Consider the following 18,516-nt stretch of genomic DNA (forward strand, 5'->3'; position numbering starts at 1 on the left):
AAAAGTGCACAAGATATTTTCAAAACGCCACCGTAAACAATGGCTTGAAAAACATGGTGCAACAGAACAGGAACTTTTATCAACTCAAAATTCAAACAGAACTTTCAGACCTAATAATTACTTATTTTACTTATTATTTAGTCTGTGCTCAATTTAATGTGATTTTGCACTCTCTTTCACAAACAATATTGCACGCTTACTGCATGTCTGGCCTTTTGTTCTCCTATACAACACGAACCTTCACAACACTTTCAGGACTGCATCTCTCAATACTATATCATCTGCCCAATTCTTTGGTGTAACTGCAAGAATGACTAGACCAGTAATTCAAAGTGGCTGAGATTAACATCATTTTCACATTAATGAGAAAAAACAAATACCACACACTTAATTTATGGAGACAGGTAGACGCATGATTTGAAAACCAGGTCAAAATGAATTAAGGGGCGACCGTAAACCACTGTTTGATTTTGCGCGGCTCCAGACATCATGACTCATTTTCCTCCACAAAAATGTTTCACGTCAAATTAAAAATGCATCCTATTAAGGGCATTTCAGGATATTAAAAATAAAAGAAATACAAGTAATAATGAATGAAGTAGAAATCATTACAGATTGCATGAACAAATGTATTAAAAGGCCATTATCAGTAACAGGTCAATTATAGTTGTGACTTCTTATCCTTTTTACTGAAAAAAAGCCTCAAACACAAACTAACCACTTTGAGATGCGTCTTTTAAAGGCACTATATAAAACAGTTTACTATTCTCTCTGACCTTGTCAATAAATAAAACACCCAGTGTTGACAGACAAGGCAGTGAAGCGCGGCTTCAGCACGGCGGCCCAGCGCACCTGTTTGACCTCTGCCTGCAGGTGGCGCAGCTGGACGCACTGCTCCAGGTGGCGCCGGTGCTGCTCCGCGGCCAAGTCCAGCTCCTGCTGCTTCTCGTGCAGGAACTCCAGCAGGTCCTGTACCCGTGTGGCCATGTCCACATCGCGGTCACACAGGAGCTCCACACCTGGGGCACACAGGGGCCCAGAACAACGGGTGTATGTCGTTATCCAAAGCGACATACAGATGTTACAAACACCTTTTTTTTCCTAAACTACTTTGTACCCATTTATATTCGTGAGTTTTCTGGACACTAGGCTAGAGCCTGCAGTGGCAGTGTGCCACCTGGGTTCTGAACCCACAAATGTCTGAAGTCCAGAGCCCTCAAAACGATTTCGCAAACTGCAATAAAGTCTTTATGAGCATCAGTTTGTGAGATGATTTTTTTCCATTTTGTCTCGAAGACATTATATCGATTTATTTTTTAATTCTGTTATTTCAGCCTGGACTGTGAATGTTTAAACAATGTGTTCAATATTGACAAGAAGTACAATTGTTTGTGTGTTATTAGTTTAAGCAGATTGTGTTTGTCTATTATTGTGACTTAGTTGAAGATGAGACCACATTTTTATGAGTAATGCAGAAATCCAGGTAATTCCAAAGGGTTCACAAACTTTTTCTTGCAACAATAGGAATGTGTATAATCCTCCACAATCCCAGAAATATCCAGCATAGACTTTATCCTTTTATGAAATTAAAGACTCCAGATAATGTAAAGGAATAGTTATAGAATGCACTTTCAAAAGACTAACAGACATTCAATAACAGTAGCAAACTGCATGCAGCTACACAACTCAAAACAACTAGTGCAGAAACATTGTACTATGTAGCATTACTGATATAGAACAGCTGATGACTAGAACACAATAGTATTTATTAAACTCAAGCCAGAACGAAAATAGTCTCTCCCTTTATGAAAAGAAAACAGTTTTGCTGTACTAAAGGTTGAGTTTCTAATTTAGTATTTTCTGGACTCATTCTCTGGTGCTCAAATACTGGGCTTCCAAGCCATTCTATAAATGTTCTGGTCATCAATAATAGAAGCCATTATGTACTAGTCTGCAAATGACCCATGGACTTGGGACACTATTTCAAATGCTGTGAATATCTCAATGTTTGTCTTTTTTAAATACACTTAGGACCAGCTAGAATATAAATTGCGTTCTATGTTGTTTTCAATCACCTCCCCAAATTATTAATTAGGATTCAGCATTAGTATCATCATACTAAATGATGAAAAAAAAAATCAGCATATATATATACACAGAGTTCAATGTGTGTGGTGAGATTTTACCTGAAGTCTGAACCTCATTGACGTACTGCAGGAGCTCTTGACCCTGGTGGATGACGTCGAAGGTCAGATTGTTCATGGTCAGGGCCTTGTCAGCATGATGCTGCAGCCTCTGCTCAGCCAGAGTCAGGTCCTCCGTGTCAAAGTCATTCATCTGCTGGGACAGCTCATCGTTCCACGACTCCAGGTCAGAGATTATCTTCAAGACAAAGCATTTAGGGTCACAAGGCTGCCTGTACAGCCCAGGATCATCTTTGTTATTCGGAACAAGCTTCACTTGAAATAACCTTCTACTTAAACCCAAGAGTTGGAAAATGAGATGTAAAGGGCATCTGGTTCCACCTGTGGATCTCAGGCATGTGATGACAAACGCGTCAGTAAATACACTTTTAAAACGTTCTAACTGACTGACCCCGCAAGCTGAAGTGTGAATCACACCTTTATTCTGCCTTCCTGGTAGAAAAAATATCAAGCTCTGCACATCACAGCCAATATTCTAATTTTTGTTTCTGGCTCACAACTTTCTGCTGAAGAATTTAGAGCGGGTCATTTGCATTATGAAGCAAACAGAGCTCAATTCTCAAGGTGATTTTACAGTCTTAGGTTCTATTCAAGGATCAGAACAGCTGCATGCATCTTTAATGTCAATGCAGTTATGTGGTGACTACATATTATAATCTCAAATTCTACGTGACCATTAAAGCAGAAAAACAACTGCCTTTACATTTTTTTAGTAAAACCTTACAATAGGCACAATGGCAGATTAGCCAAATAATTATGTATTCAAGAACAAAATACATACATTCCATCTATCTAGAAACAAAAAGTTACAAATATCAAAGTAACAAAAAAGATATGGAAAACTATTAGAAGATACTATATTTATTTAGCTCTGTCTACATACTTTACATAGCATAAAGTTACTGTATTCTATAAAAGCATTCTTAAAAATAACATGAAAAAAAATATAAATCAAGATTACATTTTTCTATAAAGCTATAATACAAGATATACTTGATATCTTCTTTGGGTACAATATGGAAAGAAAATAATAGCCTGATTGCATCCAGGCCTAATGAGCTGCATCTCTGCAGTGTCACTGCTCCATTTCTAAAGCACTTTGTGCTCTGAAAGACTGGATTCTTTCGACATGGCACTGTGTGCTAATGTACAGGGTGGCAGAGATAGCAAGACCTTGTCCTGCTTTGTGTGCAACACTATCAACAATTCAATCAGTAATTAGCAAGGAATTTGATGTAGCAACTAGATGATTTGGAATTTCTGACTACAATTGTAAGTGGCTGAATCACTGGCATTGTCAACTTGTATTGACATGCTACAATTCATAAAAGATAGATCTCTACAATAAACACCAATGATATAGTATAGCATTTGCCAAAACTATGAAATGGTGCTTACCGTGTTAATTTTACCTAATTAAGCTTTACATTTTATTTTTAAAAATTGTGTTTAATCTAAAACGGTTTCTCTTGCAACTGATATGCAAAACGGATAAAAAAATAATGTACCATTGTATTTTAGAGCACTAATAGTTGATTCTTTGCAGCTTTATACAATTATAAATAAATTATTGGTACAAACAGCATCATCATTAATTTAGTAAGTAGATCAATAACAGCAAAAGAAAACAATATACAACAAATTATCTCAAGAGTAGGAATTGTTTTTTATAAAAGCCTTGAAAAGTAGTACAACAAAAGCCCAATTTAAAACTGATTGAGGATCGGGAATGACCCTTTTTATGATATGCTACACATACTTATAATATTATTGAAATGTTACCATTAGCTAATTTATTAATAAGTGTTTATGATTATTTTATTCAAAATGATACAGAATATAAAGCAAAACATTATTTAACTACAGTCTGTCTCACATTCAACTGAACCTTGCACCTCTAAAGTAAGGCATGATTCCGTGATGGAAGTTTTAATTCTTCTAATTGTAACCAATCATTTCTGAACTCATATTGTGATAGCCTGAAATGTATCACTGGCAGTTTGCCAATTGAAAAACCCTGCAAAAGACAAAAAGACATCCGTCTTGGGCTAAGCTAAAGTAAAACACCATAATATCCTCATTGCGTAGATTTATTTAATATTTTGATAAAACTGCATGCAACTTTATGTAATTCCGCAGCAATAGTCCAGTTCATGAAACCACAAAATCAACAGCAGACCACAAGATTCTGTCTTGATTTGCACTACACTAACAAAGAAAATGGAAGCAAGATGTTATTGTAATCCAAACAGAATTCAGCTAATTTTGCTCCAGCAGTTCCCACTGGGTGAGAGCACTACCCACAACAAACTGGCTGAGCAGTCTCAGTACAATGCCAATGTGGGCAGCACACTGACTTGGTCTGTCAAAGCCAATCAATGTCTTCTTTCAAAACAGAATTTCACTTAAACAAAGAATTAACTTCTTCAGACTGAAATTATGAGACTCAAAACCTTCAGAAATAGCAGCAGCTGAAGACATGATTCGCAGCACAAACTGGACGAGAGAAAGTTTTATTGTTCTTAAAAATATTAAACAGTGCCAAGCACTGCATCTATACATCTGGATAGACATAAATCGTTATTTTGGCTTCTGAGTGAATAACCAACTGATGCAAAGTGAAGTTTAAAATGTATTGGAACATAAGGATACCTTTATATGAAAACATGCGTGTTCCCCAGGACGATATACTAATCTTAATGGGACAAAAACTCTCTTGGCATCCCCTGCAGTCGAGGATGCCTGCCTTCCATGATAGCCCCAAGTCTGAGCCCAGACAGGGGTCATGAGAGCTATCGGGTAGAGGCTGCCGCAGTCTGCACGCGTTTCTCAGTCGAACTGATGGTCCTTGTTTGCTAATGGTGTTCACAACTCCGACTCCATCTCATCTTGCTGTTGCTGTTGTCAAGCCTTGAGCAGAAGCTGGTGGCAATGCTGTGCTTCACACTGGCCCTCAGGACACCTTGGGAGCAGTGTCTCTGCCACCCTCTTGAGCACATGCCATGACTGAGATAAAGGAAAGTCTGCTCTGGAGCTGGATATCCAAACAGGAAGCCGGAGAGCAACGCCAAGACCTGCTGAGGCGTTCCTACTGCTGTTTGTTGAAAGTTGTCTTTCCATGCTGGTGGAAGAAAGCTGATTGGATGCTTAGATTCTTAAACGCTACTCCTCCATCCACAGTGTTTGCAACAGTTGATCCAGTGGGATGATGTGCTGTACTTGTTCTTCTGGCTAAACGGGGTGGAAAGGTGGCCGATGCCACTGGAGTTGTCTTTTTCCCCTTTTTGTTAATCTTTCCTTCCAGTGCTGGTACTGAAGCTGGAGAGAAGAATAAATTCCTCTTGTTGGGAAGAGCATTCCTTCTTAAGTCGTTCTTTGGTGACAAGAATGGGCGATGACAGTGGCAAGTCTTCTCCCTGGCAGTTTGCAACTGTCCTATAAGGTGCTGGCTGATTCCAATAGGAAACTCCTTAAGTTGATCTACAGGTTAATTGTTAATGGCAAAATCCACACTGAGGCGTTTATCCTTCTAGAAAAAGGAAGTTTCACCTCCTTGTTACGTGAGCTGCCTGCCTAGTCTCACTGAGTAACCACAGAGAGAAGAACCATTTAAACAACTTCTTTAATCTCTATTTCTAATTAAAAACAAAACTCCCTTTATCCAAACTTCTCAACTTCACAGTTAATAAGATAGCCATTTGAAAGTATTATGTCTTAGTTATTATTTCTCAGCAACAATGTAACTTTCATCCAAAATTGTTCTCATTTTGGCCTCTTTCTTGCCCTCATAAGAGAATCGCTCTGAACTCATCTGAACATGAATTGAGCATGATGAACACCACATGCCTCACCTATGCCCTGTGTGCTGCAGGGCACATTTCCAAAGGTCAGGGAGCAATTCTCGAAGCTAGTACAGCCTTTTGTAAATGCACTAAATAAACACAGTTCTTATAATGCTGTTTAACTTTTGTTTTAAATGCATTCCAGTATGCTGCTATACCACGTTACAGTACCTATTTTTATATTCCAATAGAAATATCTTGCATAAAATCGCAAACACTTGTTGTTTAAATCCAACACACAAGTCCTTGTAAGGCCAAAAACAGAGCATACTGCAAAATCCTAGATTAGGGGAGAAAACTCTTCGACCCTCATTCCTCAATCCCAACACACATAGAGATAGATAGATACTTTATTGATCCTGTGAGGGAAATTGCAGAAATAGAACCATAGAACATAGAACCTCCATTTATTATATCATTATAATATCAGCTGGGCATTTGTATTCTCTTTGCAGTATTCTCTTGGCAGAAGATGAAAAGGATTGAATTTATTGCCAAGATAGAATCAATAGCTTTCATTAGAAATTAACATGACTTCAAAAAAATCAGTAATGCCCTTTAATGTTTTCCACCTAAAAGCATTTCAAAGAATCATTTCACTCAACTATAAAACTTCTATATTAATATTTATCTAAATTAATCCTTTATTAAACAAAATAAGGAAACTCAGAACTAAAGACCAAATTCTAATTTACCATGACAACCTGTAGAACCACTTAGACATCACCACGGACAAATAAACACAGCTTTGGACTGCAGCTCCAGATGCTAGATGAAACTCCCTCCCTAAGATACCTTTAATGCAGAGGGAGCACCAGCAATATCAGCACCATGCCAGATTCACACCCCAAGACGAAGCAATCAATGGTATGACTATGAATGACTCCATCACAGAAGGTGATGCAAAAAGAACAATGAAAGACCTGGGAAAAGCAACCTGCAAGGACTCCCGAAACGTCCTCCCCTAAAGAGGCCTGACTCCAAGCTGAACCCCGAAGAATGAATGAAACGTACATCAATGGCATCTCTCTCGAAGACACGGAGCTGCAGGAAGAGCTCGAGCTTGATCTTGCGCTCCTGGAAGAGCTCCTCCATCTGGGCCTGGGCCTCATCCAGCTGCTGCAGGACGCTCTCGATGTGGTTGATCGAGCTGTTGTGGGGAGTCTTGTTACTTGAAATTGCCGAGTCCCTGAAAGATATTAACAAAATACCAGCTCAGAGAAGGAACCCTAACAAATACAAATCGGCAGGGTGATTGCACAGTCAGTGAGTGCGCTAATACACAATAAAGAATGGGTAGTACATGAGGGTAAAGTTCAGAGCTAATAGAGAACTTCCTAACAGGCTTACAAGTAATTAAACAAGTCTAGGCTTGAGAGCATAACATTCTACACTGACTAGAAGTATTTTAAGAGGCATCTTGCAGACAATTCAGGAAGCTTATCAAGAACCACATTCACAATTACCTCCTCTGTTGGCTGGAAGGGTTAGATGTGGGAGCATACTGACAAGAATCTTTAAGTGAACTTCAAAATTGAAGTGCAATCTGAATAAATAGTCCTCGCAATATAAGTGGCACATTCCTTAAAACCCTAGTTGATTTTGGACAACTTTTAAAATTCCCGTATTGTAGTAAATTTAAGATGTTCATGGTGACTATAAAAGCCATATATAAGTGACTGCAAAGTAAAAGGACAAAACGGCTACTAATAAAATAATTTCTGACAGAATAGAATGAAACTCTATTCTGCAGATTCTCCAGATGGAGAAGGTTTTGTCAATTGTTGGCCAAACCTCTTCCAAGCAGTCACAGAAGAAGCTCATTTACATTTTCAGATGTCATGGAGTGTGCATATATAAAGGGGAATGGGTTTCTCAATTTTCATCCTTCTAATGATCTACCCTCTCTCTTACTGTGGCCTTTTTAATTAGACATCCACCTTTGGGCAAAAATTCACTTCATGTGTAAAAAGCCACATTCTTAACCCTTCCCATTGTGACCTTTACATCTGAACTTCCTCGATGCTAGGATTCAGTTCAACACAACAACCAATTTAGTTTCTAATCCTACAGCACACACAGCCAAAAAGGAATTAAGTGTTATATGCAGCAGTATTTAAATTTTAGATATGTGAAACACCTAACCAATACCGTCACAGTGCATTTACTTTTTAATCAATTCATCAATCTTTTAAAAAAAAAAAAGAACAGTAATATTAGGCAGATGGATAAACACCACAGACCAAAACAATGACTAGCAAGAGCTGAGCAAAGCAGCCTTAATGACTATTCTGAAGGCTCTGTCCTGTTATGCATTAGCCTTGCTAATAGCAGTTTCCTGTTGGTGAAGCTGTTAATAAAAATAACCTATACCATTGTCAGTATTATTAATGTATTTGTATCAATTTCAGCTGGACATTTAAATTAAAAGAGAACCAATTAGCATTGAGAACTATGGGTGAGAGATCCATTAATACAGTAGGGTACTTACTGGGGCAATCTGACTGAAATACCTTGCTCACACATACAACAGCAGCAGCATCCTGCCTGAGACTGGAGTCCGCAAGCCTGCCTGGGTACCCTGGAGTCCAGAGCACCTATCCACAACTCCACAGTGCTGTTTCTACTGCTTCCACTGCTTTCTACAATTAACAACTTTATAATAATTCTAGTAGCTTTTTTATTTAATTGAACAGGATGAAGATAAATCACTGGGCACAGGGAGATTTCCAGGCCTGCCGTGTGGGTGCTAGCCTGCTGGTTGGTTTAACTGACGGAAACTCGCAAAGCTTCTGTCCCCCACCTCAGCTGCTGAATGAGGTCTTCCCCTTCCTTGATGACGTTGACAGTGACCTGCAGTGTCGTCTGTTTCTGCTGCCCGAAGCGCTTGATCAGGTCCTGCACAGCCTCCACTGACTCGGCGTACACATCATCCAGCAGCTCCTTCTGAAGCTCCTCCAGCCAGGTCCACAGCTAGAGGCGAGAGTCAGGGAGCTCATCAAGACCGGGAAGCTCGGGCAACATGGCAAAATCAATTCGGCACAGCCTCTGTTTTTTTCCTGCTACATCATTAAGAAAAGAAATAGTTTTGTTTCCTCTCCAGAGAAGAACTATTCCATTTTTTGTTTTTCTTACATTCTGAAATCTTATCTATGCAATTTCCGGTATTAAAACGATACTTCAAGGTTCTCCAGAGGGCTGGGCAATGAATCGTTGGTTTGTGAATTTACATTCATCACTTGATGTTTTACATCATGAAAAGTACTAAATCATTATCATCATCCTTTTAAAATTAGGATAATTCAAGACTGAGCATGCTATTATTTTCACAATATGTACACACTCAGAAATAATTATATTAAAAAATTAGGATTCATAAAAGTACATATTTTTTCCTGCATTTAGTTTACAATAGCAATTTAAAAAGATGTATCCTATTCCAGAGCTGAGAAACAAACATCTTTAAAATTAATGTATTCAAATTTACATGTTGAAGGTTAGAACATCAAGAACACAAATGGAGTTAGTTCTAGCACTTTCATACATAGTAGAGAGCCTGGAAAGATTTCCTATTACAATGATGTTTGCAGACCAAGAGAAATCTGGCTCTTTTAGAGCTGAGTCAGTACGGGATTTGAGTTTGGATCACACAAATGGTGGTGACAGGGGGTATCTATTTCAGATTTAAAAAACGAATTAAAGTATGTTACACTTTTTGCTCTCTGATTCCATGTTATCAAGACAATTTTACAGACAGGAAAAAGTAATTGCCCCTGAGAGTAAGTTAGAAAACGTCAAAACAAAAGTCGTAACATTCACTTTGTGAAGCAACTTTAATTCGGTTTGAATTAAAAGTGTATTCTAATAACTTATGGAGAAAAATAAGCAGTTTTTTAAGTTTTAAGATTTTTAAATGTCATTTCTTTCAAAATAAGAGAAATTACATAATTTAGGATAATAGCCACTCAAAAAGATGTTTTTAACAAGCTACAACTCCAGTATGAGACAGAAACGTGGTTTTCCTAATTTTCCCCACAAAAGGTTCCAAATAATAGAAGGTCACTCGGCTATCATGAGCATAAAAGAACGACCGGAGAAGAACTACATGACCATTACATAGTTGACCTGACCACCACTTAGCCCAAACCTGTAGCAAATTTTCTTTCATTCTTATAAATATCATATTTTCTCTATTATTAGTAGCAGTATTAGATTCAGTCATTACTGTGGTGCCAATGCTGGGTCACCACAGCTGAATCAAGACACGACAGAGGAATGATAGTGGCTTAATTCTCAACATTGGTAGTTCTGCTTTTTTCCACCTTGCTAGCAAATACTCACAAGTTAGTTTTATCTTTAAGGGAAACAATTTCCACAAACGAACAAATAGAACATGGAATTGTGTTCATATGATACTATTATGAAGCACAATATTTTAAACATCTTCAATTTATGCTGGGTAACATCTGTTAAGCATACAGAAAGCATTCATGAAATGGGTCCCTTAAACTACAGTACAGAATTGCCTATTGTTTCAGATAGGAAATCACGTGCAGGAAGCAAAAAGGCAGAAGGCGCAGTAAAACTAAAGCAAATATACAGGCATACGAATAATTCAAAACATGAGTTAAGAAAACACACAGAACTTGATATCAAACAAACATATCTTGACTTACTGCTCTGTTGAAAGAACATTATGGAAAAAATTGAGTTTAGATCCGCACATACAATTCCCCAGTCCTGGTGAATTTAAGTTGTGAAAGCAGAGGTAAGGTGTGTTTCCTTTAGGAAATGACCTTCCATCCTCCTGCACTAACACTGTGGCTCTGCCAGCCAATACAGACAGCCATGGTAAGACAGTTCCACTAGCAGCAACATATCTGGGGGTGCTCTTTTCTTACACCACTGCCTATCCTGTCATCTTTGCCTTGGTTGGTCTTCATACTCCTAATATCTGTTTGAAGGCTGCAGTGAAATCACACATCTTAACAGCACAATGCAATTTCCTTATCATAAATGCATGGCATAGCAATGATAGTCAGCTACAATTGCTTCCAATTTTTCAGAAATACCTGAGTGCAAGGAAAGATAATTAAGGCAACTAGAAGCAATAACAAATGATGCAGTAAATTCTAAACAGTACATAATACAGCATGTGCATTTGCCAAGATGACTCATCCAAGTGCAATTCCTACACTTATAGAAAACAAGCTCAATTATTGACTGCAAGTAGTCATGTGAGAATACGAGTCTGTTGCGGCCTAAACCACACTATGAAATTACACTATCATATATCTGTACACACACAATTCAAAGGCTATATCTCAACAACCATGACAAGATGTGTGCTACCCCACACAGGTCCAGACTGAGCATTACCTCTTTGACGTGAGTGTGGAAGGAGACAGACATGTCCAGCAGCACCTTGCGCTGCTCCACCCTTCTCACAAAGTCCTGGATGCGGTCCTCCAGCTGGTGGGCAGCCTGGTAGATCTCCTCCGGGTCACACTCCCCTGTCTGCGCCAGCTGCTCTGCTGCCTCCAGCAGTTTGTCGGCATTGGTGTAGGTGTTCTGAGAACAAGGAAGGCACACAAGTTAGAAAACATGGCAATAATTCCACAATTATTAATACTTATAACAGAATCTCAATATTTCAAATGTTTGAAATCCCTTATGCTATCGCACAATTTCACATCATCACTTCATTCAGACGACCACAAATGCATAATGCAAATAAATTCATGCTGATCTTTGGATCCATTTCTTTCATGTTTGATGTTAGACAGATATCCAGAAATGTTACTCCAGGAGTCAATTACATTTTGAATCTTGACATACTTAATTTTCAGAACAGACTTATTTTCACCTTTTAAAAATCTGCAACAAAGCATATCTCCACCACCTTTGTTTCCTAGAACACGTCTGTCAATATGTAATTATCTAAATAAATATATTTTACATACAAAAATGTATGGGGAAAAAAGTAAGTTGATAAGTAAAACCACAAACTCCTACAATAAATCATGAAGGTGCTGGAAGTTAAATATTACTGAAAGCATAAAAGCCTTGTAACTGTAATGGTTCCAAATCCTGTAAACCACCTAATCAATAGCTGATTGCTTTTCATCTGCCATGGTGGATAAAGACAGGTGAAATCAATAAAGATAAAATTCAAATGCAGAAATGAAAAGACTTACCTTAAGCAAGGATTTACTGCATTCACCATGGGAGATTTCTTACGTTAATTTCAATAATGCATTTAATGCTCGGCCTACACAGGTGCAGTGAGTTTTAATGTATTATCATTTAAAAAAGGAACTGCGGTCTTAGAGCCACAGCAACAACAGAAAGAAGGCAACGTGATCCTTGTCAGCACGTAGGTTACCTGGGCCACTTCCTCAAAGTCTTCGTGCCGCTTCTGCAGAGCCCTAGCCCTGTGCAGGGACTTGCCCACCCCAGTGTGCTTGCTCAAGAAAGCCTCTCCATGATTTTCAATCCAGTCCAGAACCTGAACCATCAGAAAAGCAACACAAACTGTCACACCGGAGACCACTTTAAATCTGCTCAACTCTAACACCATCAATTCTCCACAGTGCTACTGAAGAATGGAAATGCATATCACTGCACCACCAGGTGGTGCTTCAAGCAGAGGAAGACACTCAATATGGTCATTCATCCCAGAACACTAAAGGGGAAGCGAGTTCAGCTGCAACACCGTCACATTTCTTTAAAATAAGATATTTTTAATTTAAAGCCGACCTGAAATATACATGTGAATGAGAAGAACAAAAGTGGATCCATAAATAAAAAGCACAATGAGCAAATTAGTGCTACATACACATATTAGACCCTGACATTTTTAATTCTTTCATATTTATACACAAAGGCAGGTGTAATTGTAGACATTTGAGGTTCTTTTTCTATAGTGCAGCTTTCATGATGCAATCACACATGAAAAATCCTATAGTGCCCTTACAATTAAATCTATCAGCTGAAATCTGACTAAAATTTTAGAAATAACCAGATGTTCTAAAAAAAGGCCAAGTTCACAAGTATGAAAATTTGTTAATGCATCATGGTATACTGAACAGGTTTTCAACCTAAGACACCCTAGGTGCTAGGAAAATGAAATATTCAATGAGTCATGAAAACAAAACAATGTTATTGGTTTCATTGCTCAATTGCTGTATTTTTAATGAAGTAACAAAATAAAGGTGCTATTGTGAGGCTTTTTCCTACATATTCACTGCTGCAGTCAAATTTCCTTCCTAGATGTTTCAGTATATCCTAGGTAGTCTGAAAGCTATCTCAATTTATGCATTGTATGATACATACAGAATAACACGCATCTTACATGGCAATGAATAGGATTACCATGGCAACAGTTACCTAGATTATGGGTAGATCTCGCAACACTCAGAATACCCTGAGGCACGAGGAAGGAGTAACTAAAACCTTCTCCTAATCAGTCTGTGCAACTCACAAAGAATATGCTTTTGGAATGACAGTGAAAGCAATTTTAAGAGTTTGAAAGAGCCTACATGCCCACTACTAATTAGACACTTATTAGCGCAGAGTAATAAACCTGCACTGAAGAGCAGAGACAAAAAGGCAAAACACTAAATCATGAAGCTTATTTGAGCTCTGAGCAATGTACTGGAATAAGGTGCACTCCACTGTAGTTCAAAAGCAGGTTTTAAACTGATTATGAATACTTTCATTTTAATTTTATATTACTCAATTAATGTGCTATTTTTCTATTTCTGGGAGTTATTTCATTTACAGTCCAGTACACACTCATTTGCTGTTTTGTCCTAGTTGTTTTGAAGACCGACTTATTTGCTTATGCCAAATTTATTATTTTCATCCCACAAAGTAATCAGCAAAAGGAAAGACTAAAAATATCAAAGCCAAAATATCTTCCCAGCAAAGACTTGGAAACGACAATGCAATACCAGTGGTTGCAAAAGGTTCACCACTAAATATTCAGATGGTCTTTACATTGAGCTTTTAGTGATGAAATCATGATCATCACTAGGAAAAGGAACAGGGTTTGTCTTGTGAAAGTGAGCTGGTTCTTATCATCTAGACTGATCAATACAGTTACATGATTCAGCAGCTGACAGTTTTCTATTTGCGGTCGAAACGTCAGCTGGGAATCCTGAGGTGCTGTGAGGAGCTTGCTCGTGACGAAGAGCACCATGCGCGTTCTGCGGCCACAACGGGGGCAGGAGCGAGGCTCACAGACCTGCTGGACGTCCTGCTGAAAGACACACAGCTGCAGACGCTGGTGGAGGCGGACTTTGCGGTGCTGCCAGATGTTCTCCAGCTGCCTCTGGTGGTGCAGAACCTCGTGGATGATGTCCAGCACGTGGTGCACTGCCTTAGAGTAATTAGCCGAGGCCGTTAATGAGTCTGCACTCCCAGGGGTCAGAGGTCGCTGTAGTTTATCCAGCAGCGCTTTCCCGTCTTGGCTGACCTGCATGTTCGGTGAGCAAAGAGATCCTCATGATGGCTGTATGTGTCAAAATATTGTTCTATTTTTTTAATAAGAATCAGTTTTGTGTATATATAAAGATATACAAATAGGTAGCTGCTTCAGCATGCACAGGCTGTAAAGGAATAGGTTACGTGTTATTCCACGCTGAAAGGAAAAGAGGTTTGGCTGTAGAGCCTTCTTCAGGTGTCATCCTTCAGGGGCCACTCCCGGAGAAGGCTCCTCAGTTGAAACACTGTCTCATTTCTTTTCCTTTCAGCGTGGAATACACCTTGACCTCTTCTAACACAAAGTTAAATATAATAATACTATTCATATGCATTCAGTGAATCAGTGCCTAGTCAGAACCAGACAGTGTACCTCGGAGTAAGCCGCTGTGATGTGATCATACAGGCCCTGATGGTGGTGGATGGCGTCTTCAAGGTCCTGTAGTTCAGATGGCAGGTCCAGCTCCCCACAGGCTTTACACCAGGAATCCACATTGTTCATGTACTGCAGGAAGTGGACAAGGCACAGCCTCAGGACACATTACCACAGACTGGGAGGATCTGCAATGCTCTTCCAGGAAAGGGGGCTCTTCTTGGAAAGGGTGATGGTGAAGGCTGCTTATGTAGAATGGCCATGAAGCCATTTCTGCAGCCATGGGTTCAAATACCTCCGAAAGATCAACCTGTTCTACCTACAGCAATACCCCAGCATACCGTGCACAGCTCTGGCTGCGCAAAGATGCCATCGCGTAGCCCAAACACAGGTTCAACTTGTCCACAGAACAAAACCACAAAAAACTACATTACCTGAGCTTCCTTAATTAATTGCCACTAAAATTTAAGTACACCTTCCCAAGATAAGGTCAGAGAACCTCGTGCAAGAAGGATGAACTGTCAAAAAACGTTTTCCCAAAATCAAAAGAATTGATTTGCACTAAAACATAAGTGTTGTTTATCTCCAACACTGTACGAGCTAATTCATGTTAGTAAAGTTTAGTAAGAGTTTTTTTTTAGTAAGTCAGCTTTTTTCAATCTATCCCTAAAGATGTTAAGAGCAGGAAGCTACAAAGGAGCAAGCCACAGTTGATAACTTTGAAAACGTAAGACAAAAACAGCCCCTAAAGAAAGCATCTTTCATTTCAGCAGTGAAATTACCATCCACTTGTTCCTTCCACTGCCGACGAAAATAAGGGAACAAGTAGATGGCATGTTTCCTCACCTGCTCAGTTTTTTGGTGAAAGACTGCAGACATGTCAAGCAAAGTGCTGCGCTCATCCAGAGCTGCTGCAAACGCCTTCCACTCCTGCTCCAGCTGGCTGGAGATCTGCTTGATCTGCTGGGAGGCGTAATGACCCGACTCCAGCAGGCGGCTGCCCACCGACACGATCCGGTTAATATTGACATAGACATTCTGCAGGGAGAGAGACGGAAGAAAAATACCAGCAGGGGTCCATGTGGCTTGGTCAAACAGACGGGCACCAGCTATACCTACAAGATGCTGTAAAACCAATAAGCTGTTTGTGTAAGGAAGAGAGTCGCTTAAAAAATAAACATAACTTCCCAGTGTTGACTTTCGCCTAAAAAAAAGCCTTGAGGTATTCTATTTTATAAATAAATCTATTTTATTCACTAAAAACACATTAATTTTCTCAAGGTTAAGTGTTTATTTTTAAAACAAATATTCATCAGCAACTCTCCGTCAAGAAAGTTACTTGAGTTGTATTACCTCCTTTCTGAGTGTTTATTTCCCTGAGTCCCACCTCAATGTGCTAACTACAAAGTACATGGCTCTCCCTTCCAGAAATTTCTGCTTCAACAGTATCTTTGATGACAAGCAAATCAGGTTCTGTGATAGGACATACTGTTATCTGCTGTTAAACTAAAACATACGTCTCAGGTTAAAAAACAATCTGGTGCAAATAAATTGAAGTGACAAATCAGTTCCAAGTAATAACTCCTTTGCCAGAAATAAGACTGACTGAGTGTACAAAGTCTGATTCAGGACTGCTGATTACCAATTTCAAGTTGAAGATCACAGGTAGCACAGCAACTACAATACACAGTATTGTAATTATCTAAGTATAATTGAAAACTCGCCTGATGACCAGTATTTGAGTTACCATTCAATGCTCCAAGTAACTGTTCAAAAGTGTATTCTTTTGTACCATTCATAAGAACAATTTGATACTGTATAACACTATTTTAAAAGATATACAAAATGTATAATTAGGAATGCATTTGTCTGTAACAAAAACTAAAATATCAAGTTGAAATTTACTGTAGGTTAGTTGCTCAAGACAGTTTAAGCCCTAGTACCATTTTGAAACAATTTCAGAGACCTGTTCTATGTATAAATTTCTTCTCTAGTAAAGGTTCAGAATACATACATTCACACACATATAGACAGTCACTTTAGCTCTTAATGCATCTTAAAACCAAAAAAAAATCCTCAGAGCAAAAGTTCAGTAAATGTGCTCCAGAGTTTCCAGCACAAGCCAAATGCACTGTTTTTTTTGTCCCTAAAGCAAAACTCAGCTACACCCATGTGGCATTCCAGCTCCACCACATGCCCAGAATTTCTTTGACCACAGCACAGCAGTCAACAGGCTTACTGCTGTCTGAGCACAGAGCGAGTCACGTGAGCAGTGCAGGATGAGTTCACAATAACGTGCACACTGGGCTGCACTGTGCCATTCTGCACCTCTTTATGTAACTAACGGTTTTTAAATTATTTTTCTGCATTTACTACAGAATGACAGTTCTCACTGTACTGGACAGAAAAATAAACTCAACCTAAAATTTTGAATTTGTTAAATGCTTTTTTAACACATCTGCTGAAAGATGTAAGCTGATATTGTTTTATATTAGTATTAATTTAAAATATGAATTAAAAACTTGGAAAATCAGAATAAACAGAAAAATATTCCTTCAACTAAAGCCATATGAAATAAAGCATTTTATTTGGTGCACAAAATGAGTTAATTTCCCCAAGAGCAGAAAATACTCATTCAAGTGTCTTGAAAAAAAAATCTAAGCCATAGTCAAGTCTAATTATGCTACAGAACCAATAATCATGTATTCAAATAGTAAAATGTTTTTTCCAGGTTTTACCTATTTAGTTTTTTTTCCCCCCCATAGAGCGAAGGTTCTAACAATTCATGACAGTGAATGTAATGGTTACATTTAAGAAAAAGCAATATCCTCTACAGAACAAACACTGTACACCTCTCGTTAGTGCAATGTGAAAACACAGGTGTTTAAACCTTAGCAACATATTAAGACATCCACAGGGTTGTTAAAACACTGCCAACAATATTTTATTGAATTTGAAATAGATGGATCCAAGATCCAAAAGTCCAAGATGGATCTCTGGCATTTAACCATCTAGTGGAAGACTGGTAGGAGCTTTTGCACCACAATATCACATTTATAACTCTCCTAAAAGTCACAAATGCAGTAGTGTAATAGTTGAAGTTTTCTATTTTCATCTTTACTTTGATCCATTTCTCAATTCATATATCTATTGTCTAATAACTGCATTTGATATTGATCAGGATTGTGATGTAGGACCTAAAATACTACATACTTTTAAAAGTGATTTTCTCTTGATTGAGATTCCATTTTTACAATAAGTCAACATAGTATAACATTCTTGCACATATCCCTATTGTATGAATTTTAAAAACAAATGAAACCGTGCAACCAAACACTGACTTGTCTACTGCCATTCACAAAACTCCCTCTTTCGCGCGATCACAGAACTCCCCACATCAAAAACAAAAAAAATGAGGACACTTTTCATGAAGTTTCTTGATAATCAGACATGAGTTAATTTTCACCAATGAAACAGAAACTGAATTCTGATATGAAATTAATCCTAATGTCCTTTTGGAATAACTCACAAAGGAGATATGAAATCAAAGCTTTGTGCTTGTTCTAATTTCAAAAACTTACACTTATGACCTACTTTGAATTATCACCCACCA

General features: G+C 38.4%; 1 protein-coding gene across 9 annotated transcripts in view; it reads right to left on the minus strand.

The window, feature by feature from the left end:
• The window catches only part of triob (trio Rho guanine nucleotide exchange factor b), a 141,757-nt gene that overhangs the window by 45,037 nt on the left and 78,204 nt on the right, over positions 1 to 18,516 (minus strand). For all 9 annotated transcript variants that reach the window (XM_069195264.1, XM_069195262.1, XM_015356925.2 and 6 more), the window contains 9 exons: positions 15,750 to 15,941; positions 14,904 to 15,035; positions 14,295 to 14,525; positions 12,432 to 12,554; positions 11,426 to 11,617; positions 8,850 to 9,019; positions 7,061 to 7,235; positions 2,187 to 2,382; positions 853 to 1,019 (listed from right to left, as the gene is read on the minus strand). In XM_069195264.1, the coding sequence (XP_069051365.1) occupies positions 853 to 1,019; positions 2,187 to 2,382; positions 7,061 to 7,235; positions 8,850 to 9,019; positions 11,426 to 11,617; positions 12,432 to 12,554; positions 14,295 to 14,525; positions 14,904 to 15,035; positions 15,750 to 15,941 (1,578 nt within the window). The remainder of the gene's footprint in view (positions 1 to 852; positions 1,020 to 2,186; positions 2,383 to 7,060; positions 7,236 to 8,849; positions 9,020 to 11,425; positions 11,618 to 12,431; positions 12,555 to 14,294; positions 14,526 to 14,903; positions 15,036 to 15,749; positions 15,942 to 18,516) is intronic.

Source organism: Lepisosteus oculatus, chromosome 10, assembly GCF_040954835.1.
Source record: "Lepisosteus oculatus isolate fLepOcu1 chromosome 10, fLepOcu1.hap2, whole genome shotgun sequence".
Taxonomy (NCBI): Eukaryota; Metazoa; Chordata; class Actinopteri; order Semionotiformes; family Lepisosteidae; genus Lepisosteus; species Lepisosteus oculatus.